The 20,349-nt window shown below is 40.4% G+C and overlaps 1 protein-coding gene across 4 annotated transcripts in view; it reads right to left on the bottom strand.

The window, feature by feature from the left end:
* LOC136856823 (collagen alpha-1(III) chain) overlaps positions 1-20,349 on the bottom strand; it is a 212,219-nt gene that overhangs the window by 66,025 nt on the left and 125,845 nt on the right. For all 4 annotated transcript variants that reach the window (XM_068224976.1, XM_068224977.1, XM_068224978.1 and 1 more), the window contains one exon: positions 9,896-10,024. In XM_068224976.1, the coding sequence (XP_068081077.1) occupies positions 9,896-10,024 (129 nt within the window). The remainder of the gene's footprint in view (positions 1-9,895; positions 10,025-20,349) is intronic.

The following is a 20,349-nucleotide window of genomic DNA, read 5'->3' as shown; positions in this document are numbered from 1 at the left end:
AAGCATTCTTCAACTCCTGTATCGCTAGATTTGGAGCTCCTCGCCAAATAGTGACAGATCAGGGAATGAAATTCCAATCAAGTTTGTTTCGTGCACTAGTCAAGATTTGTGGTTTTCGGCTAACAAGAACAACCGCCTATCATCCTCAAACAAGTGGAAAGATAGAAAGGTTTCATCGTACACTTAAAAGTTCAATACGCGCCCACGCTACAACATAGTGCACTCTAACCTAGTCAGCGATCGGGGGCAGATGTGCTGAGTTGAGGTGCCAGTAGAGCCGGTGTGGAGTGTGACCGGTGAGTGGAAAGGTAAGACGGGAGGGAAGAGGAAGATGATTGGTGTGGGTCAATATCGGGTAGTTATTGGAAGATGGCAGGGGAGATGGAAGAAGGAAACAGCCAGGAATGAGGGAGGTAAAGTGGAAACAAGAATGATGGGCGAGATGATACTGGTGGCAGCGGTGATTATGGTACTACTCGCTACAGGGGGTGTGGGGGTAAACCCCGGCCCGACTTCCAGTGGCAATATGAACTGGGAAGACGTGTAGGTCATAAGAAGAGTGGTTAAAGAAGTTGTGGAAGAAGTATGTCCATTTGAGCAGATTAAAAATATGATGAAGGAACAAGTGAAAGAATTTGAACATATGAGGCGTTGGATACAGGGAAAAACAGACGAAACAATGAACAAAGTGGAAATCAACGAAAGAGAAATTATATCACTCAAGGTAAAAATAAGGGAGATGGAGGAAGAGGTGGTGCTAAAGGCTGAAATAGAATACAGTAGCCAAGAGCGCAGGAAGAAATGCTTATTTATATATGTAGTGCCGGAAGGAAAAGGTGAGGACAAAGTGTTGACAACCTACAAAGTTGTGGAAGTCATCCAGAAAATGATGAAAATTAACTGTAGTGAAGTAGATATTGATGATGTGGAAACGATAGGTAAGAAACGGGGTAATAGGACGATAAAAGAGAAACTGTTTTCCACCCTGATGGTGGAAGTAGTGATAAGAGGCGCAGACAATATACGGAACACAAAAATTTGGATTAAAAGAGACATGAAAAGAGAAGAGATAAAGAATATAAACACTCTGAAGAAACATTTGGTCAAGGCTACAACAAAGTGGACTCATGTACTTCCAATTATCCTCATAGGACTTCGTTGTCTGTTTTGAGAAGAGGCTATCTCAACAGTCTCAGAAATGGTTTACGCCACAACCCTAAAGCTACCTGGCGATTCCTTTGAGGCTCCCGACCTCAAGATAGACGCAGACTTGCCAACATTTGTCACTAACCTTAAGAAGCAGATGAATAACCTCAAACCAGCTGACTGTCATCACAAAAATCGAATAACACCATTCATCCATAATGACCTCAGGCATACCAACTATGTGTTTGTGAGAGTCGACAGAATCAACACTGGGCTCACACAAATCTTATGAAGGTCCGTATAAAGTCATTCAGCGTACTCCAAAATTCTTCACACTAATGATCAGGGATAAACAAACAAACATTTCAATATATAGGCTCAAACCGGTGTTTAGCTAGAAGGAATGTGCTAGTGAACTGGCCGACCCTGATCCGTTAATGTCGGCCAAAAGTAAGTGCGATCCAATACGACGTGTTATTAAACTTCCTGTGCGCTTTGCAGGCATTGTGGAGTGAAATCATGGGGGGGGGGGGGAGGGAGGGAGAGTAATGTGGGTGTATTGTGAACATGGAATAAAAATCTATGTAAATAATAAAATGTAAATATTAGGTTATTTTTATGTAACTGATGATAATTCATTTCTTTATGTTGTTGATATCGATTCTATTGTGTAGCCATTGTAGTTGGTCTAAATGTAGCTATGCTTAAGGCCAAAGAATAATAGTTTGTGAACTTTGCTTACTCTGTGGACTGTGTTACCGATATATTCTTTGCATGTAAATAATACATGTGTAGCCTGTTTTTATGCCGACTCTTAATAAATAATAGGTATATATACCTAATATATCTCAAAGACCCTTACAGGCTCTTGCGTCATGTTTTTATTACGTCCCTTTCCTCAATACACACAACCTACATTACACTTCCCCCAAATACACTGACACTAAGTTTCCTTCCCAGATCATATCAGATAGGTATCGCCCATTCTCAAGAGAGAAGTGTGGCACCAGGTTCTAATAGCCGTACAACTTGTGATATCAGTAGCAGTAGCAGCGATTGAGAATTAAAAGTGGAGGAGAGGGGGAGGGAAAAATGCACAGAAAACAAAAAGTACCCGAGTTTGTGGGATATAGCGGGCAGGGGGGTATATACACCAACATTGAAAAAACTACAAAATCGTAGGTACGTATTTTCAATGCTCTCTGAGCGAATTTCGACGGTGAGATATTGGTTGACCGACTTAGTGCGGTAACAATAGTTTTTGAGATTGTGATTTAATACTAGACAATAAAACTTTCACTAAAGGAACAATATCACACATGCATTACAATTAAATAGAAGTACGGCGTGATTATACAATTAAAATTATTATACAATTAAACATCATTTAGTAAGTATTAGACTGCACACTAAGAAACTAACAGACACTAAAGAGACTGCCAGACTGACGAATGCGCGCGGCAAGCGGGTGAATCATACCTGAGTGTCCAAACCAAACCCCATGGCACTACAGTCTTTGAAGGACCTTGGCCTACCAAGCGACCGCTGCTCTGCCCGAAGGCATGCAGATTACGAGGTGTCGTGTGGTCAGCACGACGTATCCTCTCGGCCGTTATTCTTGGCTTTCTAGATCGGGACCGCTATCTCACCGTCAGATAGCTCCTCGATTCTAATCACGTAGGCTGAGTGGACCTCGAACCAGCCCTCAGGTCGAGGTAAAAATCCCTGACCTGGCCGGGAATCGAACCCGGGGCTTCCGGGTAAGAGGCAGGCACGCTAACCCTACACCACGGGGCCGGCTGAGTGTCCATGACGTTGGCAAATATATAACCCTGCTACCCTTTCTCACAGCGCATGCAAAGTCTCAACTACTTGCTGTTGCGCTATACAAATCGGTTAGCTGCGACGAACATTTTTTGCGCCATTTCCGCCAAAGGTTTGTTAACAATTCAAGAAAAGAAAGGAAATAATTAGCTGATAAGACATCAGGGCTCGCGAGAATTTCGAGGCTGACAGACAAAATCTCGTGCTCTCTAAGCACATGTACGCACAGCGCGTTGTAAATATTATTAATTTTTTGAAGTGTGGGACTCGAGCTGTTCTCAAGGATCATATTTTCGGTTAAACGATAGTGGCAGTGTGCAACATCTTTCTAGAATTTTTCGCCTTTAGATTACCATATACTGCACCTTCTTTAATCATATTAACATAACGGCTTATCTGCAAAAGGAAAGGAAACAGAAAACAAAACCCAATTTAGGAATTCTTCAAAAACATAACGGGCTGTGACTTGCAATTATATACAAAATAAATTATTATTGTTCCTTTGCATTATTATTATTATTATTATTATTATTATTATTATTATTATTATTATTATTATTATTATTATTATTATTAGTTTGTCTATTAATAAAACCTTGTGTTTAACTGTAAAATTATAAAAATAGATTCGTAATAAAAGGAATGAAGACGACCGAACATAGTTTAAGCTACAAACGGACCCTGTAAAGTAGAAAAGCTAATTGTCAATACTTTTCTGCCTTAAAATGTTTAATTGCTCTTCAAATGATGAATCGTGCCCGTCTAATGTTCGCTTTCAAAACTAATACACCGGAAGCAACTATTACATTGTACTTTATTTTCTGGGAACTCTGTGAAATATTCCCAAGCTCATGACCATCATGTGGTACTAAAATAATACATTCATTAAATTATGAGAAGGACGCAGAACTTATCCATCCTCCATAAATGGAAGGCTCACGGTCAAATGAAATGACAGATTCTGCTATCCGTCTCTACTTCTCTTACCCTCCATAACTGAGTCCATTATTCTCCTAGGTAACCTATCCTCCTCCATTCGCCTCATATGACCCCGCCGGTTTATGCGTACAGCTTCATCCATCGAGTTCATTCCTAACTTAGCCTTTATGTCCTCATTCCGTGTACCCTCCTGTCATTGTTCCCACCTGTTTGTACCAGCAATCATTCTCGCTACTTTCATGTCTGTTACTTCTAACTTATGAATAGGATATCCGTATATGTGCATTATAGAAATAAATCACCAGTGGCATAAACATGTATTCTTAAAATCCGTTGCATCTAACTGCCTCATCAATGCAACTGAACACATTCTTTAACTTTATGTAGAATCTTACCTCGCTTCAGTAAGTGATTTTAAGTGATGTATCACGCGAGTTCTGTAATGATGGGGAGCAAACAGATGGAAAATTCGGAGGGGTATTATTTTTATTAACCACTTATGCACTTGAAATATTTTTCTCAAATACCCTTTTCAGCAAAATTGTCCATGACATAAGCTCTGGAAGATTGGAGAATGTGTGTGGCACTGCTGAGGGGTCCAACTTTCACCTCTGTCTTGCCACGTCTACTACTGTATTTTATCGTTAACAGTGAAGCGGTCAAATTTCTAAAAAAAAAAAAAAAAACTTCATTTGCAAAAATTTAGGTCACAAATTGAACTGTTGTTGGTTAAAGGAAAATCTCGACGTGGATTAGCTTTCGACCAATTTTTGGATAAAACCTCGTCTTTGGTGGCGAGAAGAAATGCCCTTTTTCATTAGAATTACGGTGGTCGTAACCTGAATGGAAACCTGCAACATAGCAGTGCGAAGGAATTTTCACACGCTTATTTCAACCGCGTGTTGCACACCACAAACAAGTCTCTACATGGACGATAGTATACTTGAAAATAACCTAGATTAAGAAAATATGAAGAAATGTCGCGCACGTAATAAACTCAGAATTGCAGTGAACAACAAAGGTCCTCTCCAAATTGTCCATCACAAATGCATGCCGATTATCTCTGAAGAACGCCTTATAATGCGAAAACGATCGCTGCACTTCACGGGACGTCAGGCGTACATAGTTAAAGAGAGGAATGTCACGAACACTAACGCCTTCAATTTCACCAACATGAACACTCTTTAATACTTGAGAAAATTAGCACATTTTTTAAACCCTCTGTTTTTACAGAGGCCAGCCCCGTAGTGAAGGGGTAGCGTACCTGCCTCTTACCCGGAGGCCCCGGGTTCGATTCCCGGCCAGGTCAGGGATTTTTACCTGGACCTGAGGGCTGGTTCGAGGTCCACTCAGCCTACGTGATTAGAATTGAGGAGCTATCTGACGGTGAGATAGCGGCCCTGGTCTAGAAAGCCAAGACTAACGGTCGAGAGGATTTGTCGTGCTGACCACACGACACCTCGTAATCTGCAGGCCTTCGGGCTGAGCAGTGGTCGCTTGGTAGGCCAAGGCCCTTCAAGGGCTGTAGTGCCATGGGGTTTGGTTTTGGTTCTGTTTTTACAGAACAAATTTGGATATTAATGACCTTTAACAGTCCCTGTACCTGCGAAGCTGAGAGTGAATCTAATTTATTTTCAACAGCACGCACTTCCTTCACTGTTTCGGACAACAGGTTAGTGGATTTTTCAAGTATGCCTATGGTTTTGCACAATAGGCTTAGATTGGCAGATATAAACGCCAAATCACTTTTCAAAGAGCTGTCTTCCAGTAACTCTTGAAGATTTCAATTGAAGATGCGTCGTTTTCATTTAGTGCATCCACAATGGATGCAAAACTTTAAAAATTTCTGCGTAGTGTACCACTGCGCTAAGCCAGTTACCCCATCGCGTGACAATAGGCAGAGGAGGAAGTGCAAAACCTGGGTTTTTGTCTTTACACAGATCGATTCCTGAGGGTGCTTTTACAAAGACTTTTGTTTTGCCATTAGACATTAGTTTATGCACTTTAGGATACTGAGCCCTTACAGTTTCACATAACCTGGCAGAGCATGAACTGCGCAAGTTACGTGCATCATTTTCAGAATGGTTACAGAAAGGCCTTCGGCTGCTTTTTTCATGTAAGCTGCTCTATCAATAAGTAGAAGCAACGCATTGTCGTATTTCACACCTTTTGGCCAAAGTACGTGCATGGCTTCAATAAACAACCTAGCTACAGTGACATGGTTTGCAGCAGGCACCTTTTTTACAAGCTAGCAAATAAGAATGTTCACAAGCAGTTTTCTCATTCTTCAACACATCAACTACAAAATCTCCTACTTTTCTGCCACTTGAATCAGTGGTTTCGACAATGTTCACCCACAATTTTTCGCTATCACATACTCTCCGAATTATTTGTGAAGTTTTTGGAAGATAGCTTTTCCTTAATATGTATTCGTCTGGAGGCACAAAATTAATGCATTTTGTTAGGAAATTTCTCAGTCCCGGATTATTTATTTTGCCAAGAGGAATGTCGTCACAAACAAATGCTCTGCATAAATCTAAATAATACTGGGAGTGTGTGGATTGGCTTACATTTGAAGTTCGCACACGCGAAGCAGCCGTGATGTGCTTATTTCCAGACAAATGCTGGGTTACTTGAGTTCATTGATCTGCACTTACTGTTTTACCACATGATTCGCAAAACAATACTTTTCCATTGGTAGTGAAAATGTTTTTAAATTCCTCCACGTATTGTTGAAGACGCGATCTTGTACTGGACTTCACTTTCGGCATTGTTTTGCAGGTTACGCACGCATTTACGGTGAATCATTGCTTCAATAAAAAATGAATAGCAGCAGACACTGAAAGAAATGTTTCTTCTCTCTTAGAAATTCAGAAAAAGACACACGACCACGAGAATGATACACGGACCCGAACAACTAACCTTACTCTTAGCAGTGACACAATCCCAGTCCCCAGTGCGCAGTTTAATTTACGGTAATCCCCGTCACCTCATCTCTCTGTAATTGCTTTTCGCTGACATTCTATACACAAAACCAGAGCAGGCTGACTAATACGAGCGATCTAGAATGCTAGTTAATGTATATTTGGGCAGTGACCAGCAAAAGTTTAAATTTTATTGAGTAACAAATATCGGCGATTTAGGCCTATGTGCTTATTATGGATTTTCTTCAAATATGTATTTTCATACAAATAAATGTGAAAATATGTGTTTTTATGTGAAATAAGATTAGGTTTTAACACTTGGGGATACACAAAAGGAAGAATAAACGTTGTATATGTGTTAAAACACGCGCAAAAAATTACATTAAAATCCGCTCCCTAGATGATATTACTTTTAAAAATTACATCTTTCTGGTCTGAGTTGCTCATGGCATTCAATAGTATTCGACTACTGCAATGCATGTGGACAAAATACTTTAAAAAGTGAAGTGGAAAAGGCACCGTTTGAACAGACACTAGTCAAATCACCTTTCTTTTGGCAAGCCCATTGTGTAGCATCCTTATTCAATACAGAGTAGCATGTCCCTTGCATGAATGCAGGCCTGTACCGTACGTGGCGTTCTGTCCACGAGTTCATTTAACCACTGCTGGTCTAATTTATCCCATTCTTCTGTGGCAATCCTGCGTAAATGCCGTAGATTTTGTGGTGGGACAGGACGTGTTTGCACAGCTCTTTTCAATCGATTCCAACCATGTTCCATAGGAGTCATATTGGGGAGGGGGTGTGCGAAACATGAAGGCCAATGCAGTCGGGAAATGCGAGCACGATTGATGAAATTATAGACGTTGCCTGCACGATGGACGCAGGATTTGTCATCCATAAACGTGAGTTCCTCCTCGAAATGCCTATGAAACGGTTCAACGATGGGTTGGGGTATGTTATCTCTGTATTTGGGAGCGTTGAGTGTGCCCTGGATGGACAAAAATGGAGTCCGACGAACCTACATGATGCCACTCCAGAACACCACTGATCCCCACCTTTCTGTTCTCGATGGACGGGATGTCTATGGCGTGCAGCATTGCCACATGCCCTCCACATACGTTGGCGACGGTCATCGGGTATCAGACATAATTATGCAGCATTCATCTGTGAAAACTTTGCGCCAGTTTTGCATAGTCCGTTCTTGGTGATTTGGTGCTCATCTCTGCCATTCAGCATGGTGTCTGGGGAGTTTAAGGGCCGTCTAGAATACAGATACGTTGCAGAGTCTGTTTCGTACATGTTGGTTGGACACTATCCTCCCGGTGGCCCCCATTAAAGCAATTCTTAATAATGGTGGCAGTGTGATCGTGGTTCCTGCGGGCAAGAAGTCGCAGATACTGGTCATCTAGCACATTTGTTGCGATAGGGCGACCGGTACTGGGCAAGTAATGAACACTACCTGTGTTTTGAAAACGATTCCAGTTCCGTACCACACCACTCTAGCTCACTGCTATTCGCCCCGCAACGTCTCTTGTTGACAGTCCTTGTTGACATAAAGCAACAATCCGTGTGTGATTAAACGTTGATATCCGTCGTCTTGCCATCGCGGAATGTCCATACGCTGATCACAAAAGCCCTGCGCTGTTGTCTGAACGAAGATACACATTTAACTGCCTCACCGACAGTCAACGAAATGGTATGCTTACGACAGATGGGGCTATACGCAAATTTGTTGTTGTGTGTATGATGTTGGTACGCAATTTGCCTTTATCACATCCCTGACTCTGTTGGGGAGACTTTCCACCAGGAGTCGGAACGTTTCAATAAGAATGGCATCCCATTCTTCCCGAAGAGCCGTAGCCAGGGGATCTGGAACAAAGTTACCGTTCTTAATCATCCCACAGATGTTCTATTGGGTTTAGATCGGGACTATTGGCCGGCCGGTCCAGTTTCAGAATATTATTATCCTTAAATCATTGGTTGATAGAGTCCGATTTATGACTAGGAGCGTTATCATGTTGTATAAACAATGGTCACCACTGAACTGATCTTCCACGCTAGGCAGTACGAAAGTGTTCAGAATGTATTGATACCCTTCTGCATTTACAGCGATGTAGTTCTGCTAGAGAGTCAAGTCTATACCACGTACGCCATAACACCACCTCCTCCAAACTTCACTTTTGGTACTAAACACTCAGGTAGATAGCGTTCCCGGAGCATTCTCCATACCCAAATCCTCCCATTAGATTGCCACGATTTATAACATGATTCATGACTCCAAATTACCTGTTTCTACTGTTCCATTGTCTAGTGGCGCCACTCTTTACACCACGCTAGGCGGCACTTTTTATTAAGAGGAGAAATATTTGGTTTAGCCTATAGGAAACTGCTTGAACGTGGAACTCTATTCTTCTTAATACCCGGCGCACAGTTATGTGACTTGCTGTAGTACTTGATGACTAATGATTCTTTCGCGACGATTTTCTTGTATCAGCCTCTTTAATGTTCGTTGGTCCCTGGGTGTCAGTAAATGTAGCCGACCATTTCGAGGTTGTGCTGTGGTTGTACCTTCATGCTTCCTACAGTTATGTCACTGGTACTTGTTTGGATACATTTGTATGGTTAGAAAATGTCCCTCACAGATTTCTTGCTTATGTGGCTTCCTATAAATATCCCACGTTGAAAGTCGTTAAGCTCACCCGACCTACCCTTGTTGCTGTTCCGTAGTCGCACTGAACAATACAAATTTCTCTGCTCCCTTTTACACAGTTACGATGCGTTATTTGTTGTTGTTTACTAGTGTACACTGGTGTCCGGATACTTTTGATCAGATAGTGTATGTAACACTCGCTAGTTGCCAATCTTTTTGTACTGTGTCTCGGTAAAAGCTGATGGATTCCTTGTTCATCAACGTCATTGGATATTGTCCATCGCCAAATGGTGGACGACTGTATCAGATCCTGCGTTATCAATACCTACATAACTGAATTAAGGAATATATTACAACAATGTAGTACATTTTATACGGAGGAATGTTGACTCGACAAGTAGTAGTACTTACCTCCCTCGGAGAAAGATCATCAACAGCGACGAACATAGTTCTTAGCTTGTCTGGACTACTGCTGTCGATTTCGTCCATGTGCTCCAAATAACACTGCGGCGTCGATAGCGTCTTGTAAGCTATCACCATCTGAAAACAAAGGACAATATCGTCGAGTTTCGATTATTTGATATTTGCAGCTGTAGTAATAATAATATCATTGCAGTAAAAATCATGTAGGATAACGAGCGGTTCTGCACTAAGCATGCGACCAATGGAAAAAAAAAAATTTAACCTTTTTTATAAGGTCCATATCATTGTTTTGTGTTCATAACTCAGAGGTTCTAAAACTTTTCTGGTCGCGGTATACTGTTTCCTCTCGTGGACTACGGTGACGTATTCGTAAAGTAGAACCAAACTTATCTGCTTTAGAGGGATGTCTAACGCTATGTTGCCGTCCCGATTGGTCACGAACTACAGTATAACAAAGGGTAGGCTATATAAACCAACTAGCAGTTATCCGCGGCTTCGCTCGCGTAATTTCATAATTTGATACAAGTAATCGTTCATCGTACTGAGACATTATCTGAAAATCCCTAAAGTATAAAAACCCACCGAAAATTGGAGTATCATATACCCCAGAAAATCTTTGTAAAACCCTTTTTGCACTTCCCTCTCTGACCCTCCAACCACATTTGGGTCAACTGTACTCTCCCATCGGAAAGAAAAATCTTTTCCAAATGTGAAAGGGATATATTTTTCTCTTCCTAGACCATATTTATATTTACTTATTGTGTTTCTTTAGCTTTGTGTTGCATCTATAAACCTTATTCGTCCCTATTCTGGACCGGTCCACCCCCTCCCCATTTTGCTTTTTTTCTATTTATCTAACTATACACAGTTGACTGAATGGTCAGCGTACTGGCCTTCTGTTCAGAGGGTCCCGTGTTCGATTCCAGGCCGGGTCGGGGATTTTAACCTTAATTGGTTAATTCCAACGGCTCGGGGGCTGGGTGTGTGTGGCGTATTCAACATTAGAAATCATCCTAGGTAGGGCCCTCATCTTCACAGACATGCAGGTCGCCTAATAGGCCGTCTACTAGAAAAAGACCTGTACCAGGCCTCTCCGGAGGCCATACGCCATAAAAAAAAACCTATACACAGTTTCTTGTCGAGTTTGCTTTTGTTCCAGCAGTCCTTATCCGCTGCTGTACATATTGTTCCCTCTTCGTCAGTTTCCTACGAGAAGGGACCTCTCCTCGGATCTGCACTGCTTCTTCGCTTCCGGAATCCTTCGGAATCCCACCCAGACAGGTGAATATGTAACGAGCCAACGGCCCGCTGTTGCTCCGCACACGCTTGACTCACTCAACACACTGCTATATACTGAACTGCTACAGTGACTCGCATAATTATTCGGACAGACATTATTTATTACATTTTCCTTTGTATTAGTGATTTTAGTAATAATAAATAACTGTTATAAATTAAATACAAGTTTCTGTAAGGAATATAAAAACTAAACTTCCATCATTCTTTTAATGAACACTGCCAATGAAAATATAATAATTAAAAAACAAAATAAAACCAAAACCAATATTGGACACTTTCCAATTTACTTCTGATCCTAAAGGTTTAGCGTCTGGTTGTCTTTCCTTTAATTTTAATTACTTCCCTGAGTCGACTTGGCTTGCTCTCCACTAATTTCCGGGTGTAATAGGGAGATATCTTCTGCCACTCTTCTTGAAGTCGGTTTGTCAGCTGTTTTCTAGATGTGATTGTTGTTTTTCTTATTTATTTATCAAGTTTGTCCCAAAGGTTCTTAATCACATTAAAGTCTGATGATTAAGGGGGAGGATGAAGCACCTTTGGGCAATTAAACAATAACCACATCCTTACATTCCAGGCCATATGCTTTGGGTCATTACCTTGATAAAACTTAAAATGTTCACCAATCCCCACATTTTCGGCACTCTTTTTTCATGTTGTCCCTCAGTATTCTAAGATAATGAAAGTGGTCAATTTTACCCTCAATAAAAACGAGTTCACCAACTCCATTCGTCGACATGCACCCCCACACTATTATATGTCCACCGCCATCTTTCACAGTTGCTATCAGATTTTTCTCTTGAAGCTTAGTATTAGGACACCGCCAAACTGTTACCCTCTCATCAGACTGAAATATGTTAAATCTACTCTCATCAACAAATATAACGTCATTCCACCACTCATTGTCCTCTCTAACATGCTTTTCGGCAAACGGCATTCTCTTTCTTCGATGCATTTGATTTATAAAGGGCTTCCTTCTTGCAATACGGCCGTGAAAGTTACCTCTTCTGAACACTCTCCGTATTGTTTCGGGATGCACTTTCTTTCCGGTGTCTGCGGCAATCTCCGTAGCGAGTTTTGGAGCACTTAACTTGGGTTCCTTTTTGGTTTTTCTGATGATATAACTCTCTTCTCTAACAGAAAAAAGTTCTTGGACGTCCCGTATGCGTTAGACGTTCAATTCCATCTTCCTCCCGGAATCTTGTGATGGGGTGATTCCGTCCCTTCCTTCTCCTATCTTTCTTGTTGCAGACTTACTTAATTTTTCTTAAACTGTGTTTCCCATTTTTTTTGTAGGCTAAGGCTTGGAAAGACGTAAGATCTTTTTTGTTGTTATTGCAAAAACCTTTTATAAGTGGTCTAGCACTCTGTACATAAAATCTAATTGTAACTACGCCCTTTTTTAATCAAAGTTCATCCGTCGTAATGACGTCATTTCTGTTCAGACCTTGTACCTTAGTTTTGAAATTTGTAAGATACTGAGTTCAGTTTTGGTTGTTTCAAGTAGAATATACAGTTATTTTGTTAAATATCACACTTATTCTTTCTTGTACCATCCACGCATACCTCACTGTTGCCAGCCTGCTTCCGAGTCAATCATCGTTTGTTATCCTATATCAAATCGTCACAACTTATATACAAAGTCTTTGTCAGTGAGACCCGTTAGTCGCCTATGAACCAACAGTTTGAACGTTACTTAGACATTAGAGAGAATGAAAGATATTAAGGAGTTCGATATATTTACGAGAGTGGAACTTTGTAAATATTAAGGTGACGTGACACGTCAGTTAGAATTGCTAAACAAATTGGTCGTGGACTTGGGAGATAGGAATTCAACTGCGTACACGAGAAACTTGTTTGGGAGGATAAGAAGGAACTTAGTTAGTAGGTCAAGAGATTACGGATAGCAGCCATTCAACTCTGTTTTTATAACATAGAGGTTGTGGAGTAAAGGCAGTTAACTATCAGTGCCGCATAGTCTAGGCAGCTCTAGGGAATAATTGCGTGTATTTACGAGTGGGAACGAGACGTAAGAAAGAAGCCATCAGGACGAGTGTTGCAGACTGGACTTGCAGATATGAAGCTATGGCTGAGACGTGTCATCTTGTTTGCTGACGCCACAATATGAAAATGAAGTTGGAATTCAACTGGACAAATTAGGGCAATTATTCGTTTGTAAGAAGAGCAGTTATTGAGTAGTAAATAATGAAGTCGTTTAGTTTGTAATTTCATTTTTAAACCGAGTGGGTTAGCGTGATTTTCATTAGTTTAATTATCTTTGCTTACTCTTCTATTTCATCTTGTTTGTCATGGAGATGCATTATACATCTCGGATACTATGAGTACTATGAGTAATATGTTTTATATTAAATTCAGTAATTTAGTGAAGGGGCTTATAAGGGCAAATATGCAGTCACATTTTACCATGCATGCTGAAGAGAGTGTGTGTGAGAGAGATAGATCCGTGGAATCTCATGTTCGATGCCAGGTCAGGTTAGGGCTGTCGAGATTTCTATAAATATGTTGTACGAACGTGCATGTTCATGTCGTGGAGATTCAAGATCTACAAATCAGTAATGCCTTCGCCTCATTTCCTAAGTGTAAATTTGAATTTTTGTATTGTCGTATTGATAGTGTTGTCATCATTTCAAATCGAGGAATATTTATGAATCGGCAGGATCTCAGTTTCACAGTAAATGATTATTCAGTGGTTAATTGGATTTTAAGTAATCAATTTGATATTTATTATTATTATTATTATTATTATTATTATTATTATTATTATTTAGAAGTGTTCAGTAATGTAGTTCAGTAAAGTTCTTGATTCATTATGTCAGTTTGAGTTAACTACGGTTAACTTTTAGTCATCAAGATTTAATTAAATTTAAGTAGATTAATTTATATGATTACATAAAATTTAATAAAAGCGAGTACGGTCTTCACGAGATATTCAAAGATATTATTGGGAGATTTGGACGTTGTAAGGCGCCATCTGTTAGTTATCAATCAAACGAATACAGAACGTGGGATTATTTGATTCTGTGATTAAGGGGAAGATGGTTTTTCATTGAAGGCCAGCGTAAAGTGCGCGTATATATTTGTGATAGACTTGCCTTAGGTAGTTATGATTTGCAGCATATTTGTGTCCGCCGAAACCTCTTTGAGCCTAGTGTCAGGTTTATCATTTGGCAATTGGAATCCCAGATTTATTTACCTGTATTAGGAGAGTGGATCTCCGAGCTGTTAGAATTGTCCGGCGACGGTAATATTTGTCTACCAAAGAGGATTTCTTTTTAAGCGGCCTATTGTATATTTTCACCCATGTTCCTAGAAGTAGTTATGTTTGATGATTTATTAGTGCGGTTTTCATGATTTTTTGTTCGTCCCAATTCGGTATGGATTCGAGTGTAGTATGTTATTTACGTTTCATGTCGTTTATTTCAGAAAGCAACGTTGAGTTTGTGATTGAATTGAGGTCGACAGTGTGATATACTTTTTGTGTCACATCATTTATTACAGGTAACAACGTTGAATTTGTGATTGCATTTAAGTCCAGTGTGATATATATTTTTGTGTCATGTAATTTATTTCAGGAAACAACGTTGAAATTTTGGTTGAAGTCCAAATGTCTTATACATCTCGAGTGTCATATATTTTATTACAGGGAACAACGTTCAGGGATTGTAGTTTACTCTATTTTCTTCCACTGACATTGGAGATCTTTGTTGGTATGAAAGATGCCTATATTATTGTGTGCAAAAATTTGACATAATGTATGCGATTGTTTCTTGTGATATTTATTGATATGTGATTTGTTGTATGTGGTTTCAATCCACGAATGATTTCTATCTGTTTGTTTTACTCCAGTGGGAGTTGTATATATTTGTCCTCGGCACCGCACTTAGGCTTTAGGATTCTCCCCGAAGTGATTAGGTAAGGTTTAAGGTTAGCGTTTCCATTGCGATGTTATGCGCAAATATAGAACACGAGTACTCGTTCTAAAGTTGAAAGAATATAAACAAGTCGCCAGTTGTAAAAGTAATAATTTAAGCCCAGTTTATTCAATATTAGATGTGTGTACCGGCGCATAAAGAGCTTGTCTTCAAGATGGACTTTATCAAGAGATGATTTGAAGGCTAATTTAATTTATGTCAATTTTATTCTTCCAGTTCTATTTTATGACATGTATTAGTTTATAATAATTTCATCAATCGTACGTCGTGGTCTGCATATCGTCATTTATAATCCGAGTGTCCTTTTCTTGTCCATACTGTTAAATATGTTCCCCAAGGTGTCATTTAAGTAAGGTATCCTTTTATTTGCCGTGGCCTAACTACGCCTGGGATCCGTTGGGTACCTTGGCGCATTACCGACGCGGTACTTAGACGGGGATGATACTATCTCTCAGCAATTGTTAACAAGTTAATTGTAAATTGCTAAATTATTTCATCGGTTTTATACCTGTTTAGGTTATGTTCGTTTTATGTTTAGGTTATGTTTGTTTTGATCTGTTGTAGTGTGGGTATTGGTGTGTTGGCAACAGTGTGTTGATAACAGTTTGTTGCCATGACATAGCGACGGAATACATTCCGTCGTCAATCATGGCAAAAGAATGGTTAAAAAATCATGCTGTGTGAGTTAATGCATGAATGATATACATACGCTACATAATTTTGTTATGAACGTGTGAGTTATTAAGCACAACACTTTGGTCCCACGAGCAGGATATGTGCTATAGCATCAAGTGGGCAGACTCCGTGGTCATGAATTCACGCTTAACATTCAACAAGTGTAACGTTAATGGTAAAGTCACGGCTAACGGCAAGGCTATTTTAAAAGGGTGGATATTTACACATTTCGACTAATAACTCCAGTTGGCCAACGGCCGTAGCCGTGTTGAAACACCGGATCCCGCGAGATCTCCGAAGTTAAGCAACATTAGGCGTGGTCAGACGTTGGATGGGTTGCCACGCGCAGTTGGTGGGGGGTAAGGGAATGGAGGAGCGGAAAGAAACTGGCCACCCTACCGCACGTAAACGCCGGCTCAGGAACACCTCTTCGGAGGTTTGGACCTGCCTTCGGGCAGAATAACCCTTTTTTTAACTCCAGTTGACGGTTTCTTCACGACAACGCGGGCTTCTTCACCACGACAAGCAGCTTCATCTCCGTCATAATCAATCATGGCAGGTAAGTAATGCAGTATTTATTCGGGCTTTCCTAAAACTTTACCCCGTAAACCATGGGTCCCACAGAAAGGCTAAGACTAATACAGAGACGAGCGGTAGTAAAGGATCAGCTGACAATAATGGCGAAGTTTGTTAGCGAATTAGACAGTGAAACTCAACGTTTAAATGTGATTCAACTGCGATGTGACGCCCTGATAGAGATTAGAAGTAATTATGACGAAATTCAATCGAATTTAAAAGTAGAGGAACTTTAGGATCGTAGTCATGATGAAAACAGGGAATAATTCTAAGCAAGTTATTATAGGTTAAAGGACACAATGATGAAATTATTAGCTGAACATTATCAGGGATATCACTCATCTGGTTCACAAATTGGCAGTGCACATGGTTCGTGTAATCCAGCAAAGGGCTAGGCGAGTAAAACTTTCACCAATTACCCTGCCTAGTTTTAATGGTGAATACGAGAAATGGTTATCATTTTCTGACTCTTTCAGAACGATGGTGCATGAAAACCAAGATGTACCAACTATGCAGAAATTTCAGAACTTGGTATCTTCTTGTAAAGCAGCAGCCAGTCAATTAATTCAAAGTATTCCAATCATGGGAAGCGATTACTTTGTAGCATGGAAACTGTTAGTGAACATATATGAGAATAAACACCTTATTGCGTCTACTCATATACAGGAATTATGTCATTAAAGCCTGTACAAATGGACTGTACATCAGAACTTGTGAGATGTTCTAATTCATTTGCCAGTTATTTGAAAGCATTAAAGGCTATAAGCATTTTAACCCCATTGCATGAGATATTATTGATGCATGTGTACCTAGGTATATACAAGGTTTTGATTTGAAAACTAGAGAGAAACGGGAATTAAAAATCAATAGCCAGGAGCTTCCAGCATTAGATGAACTACTATAATTTGTGGAACATAGACGTCAGGAATTGGAAAATATGAAATTTGTCAAACAGGTAGTAAGCAGACATACCCTACAGAGGGCAGGGATAGTCACCATAAGCCCACTAAAACTAAAAATCAGTCGTATGTCGCAACTTTCAAGATCATCTGTACGTGCTGTAAGAAAAACCACAGTTCGCAAGGCGAAGCGTAGAAGAGCGGAAACAGCTGGTTACAATAAAGAAGCATTGTTACAAATGTTAGAGTTCACATCTAGCTCTAAATTATACGTCAATTTTTAGTAAGAAATGTGGAGGGAAACATAATTTACTGCTACACAGGGAGGCTCAGAAAAACAATGAACAGCAAAAAACAACACGGGGTGGATCTGCTGAAACTGTCACATTGTCATTATGGGACGGTTAAGGTCACAAGCACTCTTGTCTACAGACATGGCTACGGCAGACTTCATACCTGTCGCGCTGTACTGGACAACGGAAGTGCAGCTTTGTCACTGAACAATTGGCTCAGATACTCAAACTTAAAAGAGACAGACAAGAGTAATAATCCAGGCGATCAATAATGCAGACGCTCAAGCAAGCCAGTGTCACTGTAAGTATATACGTGGTTATCGGCAATTTTCAAGATACAATTCAATGTTTAGTTCTCCCACACATCACAGACATCACGCCTCATTATTACGTTGAGCATAAACACCGGAATGTCGATTTAGCAGATCCTACATTTTATCAGCCTGAACGCATAGATATGCTATTGGGAGCAGGGATTTTCTTCAAACTCTTGCGGAACGGGAGAATGATTCGTCCAGGACACTACTCAGTATTACAACAAACAGAACTGCGGTGGATCTTGTCAGGACAGGCCCAACAAGCAACAGAGGGTGACACATTGGAAATAAATGCCTGCTTCATGAAATATGAAGATGGACTGGACAAGCGGTTGCAGAAGTTTTGGGATTGACAACTCCTCCCAGGACGTGGGAAGAACTAGAATGTGAAGAACACTTCAAAGAACATATTATCAGAGACGAGAAAGAAAGATACATTGTTCGCCTGCCGATAAAGAAAGAGTATGAGTCACTAGGATGCTCATATAGTCAGCTACCACACGATTACTATAATTGGGACGCCAGCCACAGCTTCGATCGGAATACAACAATTCATAGAGGAATATGAAGGCGTAGGGTATATGGAACTAGTCATTTAGTGGCTAGAAAAGGTGCAGATGCTGTTCCGTAAGTGTCGGTTTGAAGCTCATAAATCTTCATTGCCTCATCGTGTGACCTGTGCTGGAGTACCCGCTGAAGTCCCGTGTCACATGGTTTAACTCTAATTTACGTATACATTTTCGCTACATCAGCACTGAATGCGATAGGGTGTGTTCTGAATATACAAACTATTGAACATAGATCATGATGCGTTGTAGAGCCTACCATCAACCTAGCATTGAGTGAAATGTCGCTGGTAGTTTTTGCTGATACATTAAAAACTACTCGCGATCTTGTGGATATACTCGATTCTTTTGAAGCCGGGTGATGAGGGAGATAATACGTGCCTTCACCTTCGCTCTCTTCAATCAATTTATATCCATAAGATAGCGAGTCGTTTTTAATGTATCAGCAAAAACTACCAGCGACATCTCACTCATTGCTAGGTTGATGGTAGGCTCTACAACGCATCATGATCTATGTTCAATTGTTTGTATATTCAGAACATACCCTATCGCATTCAGTGCTGATGTAGCGAAAATGTATACGCAAATTAGAGTTAAACCATGTGACACGGGACTTCAGCGGGTACTCCAGCACAGGTCATACGATGAGGCAATGAAGATTTATGAGCTTCGAACCGACACTTACGGAACAGCATCTGCACCTTTTCTAGCCACTAAATGTATTTAACAGATCGCCGAGGACGAAGGTTTTTAGATATCCAGGTGCAGCAATGGTGCTTCGAAGGGATTTTTGTCGACGGTGTGGTTTCTGGATGCTCTACAGTTGAGGAGGCGTTAAAGTTTCAAACAGAGTTGATCCAGTTGCTAACCTGTGGTGAATTTTCATTACGCAAATGGTGCGCGAATCACAATGATTTACTAGAAGCAATTCCTGCAGAACACAGAGAGACACCGTTACCGTTGCAAATTGACAACGATGGTGGTGTTAAAACATTAGGGCTTTTTTCTTGTAACAACCAAGGTCAGTGCAAGCGGGTCATCAGGAGCGAAGGACAGCTTATCTAAGCGGGTTGTATCTTCGATTGTTTCATCATTTTTTGATCCATTGAGAATTATTAGCCCTATTGTGATTGTTTATAAGATATTTTTGCAGGAAATGTGGCTTCATAAGCTGTCATGGGATGAACACCTTCCAGCAGACTTGAGGAATATATGGAGAAACATATATAAACACTTACCTACAGTGAGTTCTCTAGAGATTGATAGATTATTATTATGCCAGGGTGAATCAGTAGACATCTAGGTGCACGGGTTTTGCGATGCCTCGGAGAAGGCATACGGCACGTGCCTGTACATCAGATCAATAAACTAACAGGGAGAAACTATGGTACGACTTCTGTGTTCGAAGTCAAGAGTAGCTCAAGTGAAAAGGTAACCTTACCTCGATTAGAATTGTGTGGAGCGGTCCTGCTCGCACAAATGATGCATACAACTTTGCCGATTGTAGATCTGGATGTTAGAAATATCTGTTTATGGACAGATTCATCAATAGTATTGTCCTGAATAGCATCACCTGCAACTAGATTGTTGCTAATAGGGTTGCAACAATTATTCAATTGGCCAGAGCCAAATGGAGCCATGTTTCTTCCGGTCCCGTACAGAGCAACCAACGTATTCGGTACACAAATCTTCTGAAGACTGTATACAGAATAATATCTTAACGGAAAATATATTTTAATTCTAGTGATCGTACATATGTACCAAACAGAGGTGTTAGCTCGACGTCAGTACACGAAACAACAAAACAATCGATTTCTTTTCCTATCAGTTTTATTGAATGCTTGCACGTTACTCTCTATGTACTTTA

This window comes from Anabrus simplex, chromosome 1 (assembly GCF_040414725.1).
Source record: "Anabrus simplex isolate iqAnaSimp1 chromosome 1, ASM4041472v1, whole genome shotgun sequence".
NCBI lineage: Eukaryota > Metazoa > Arthropoda > Insecta > Orthoptera > Tettigoniidae > Anabrus > Anabrus simplex.
This window is presented reverse-complemented; position numbering and strand designations above follow the sequence as displayed.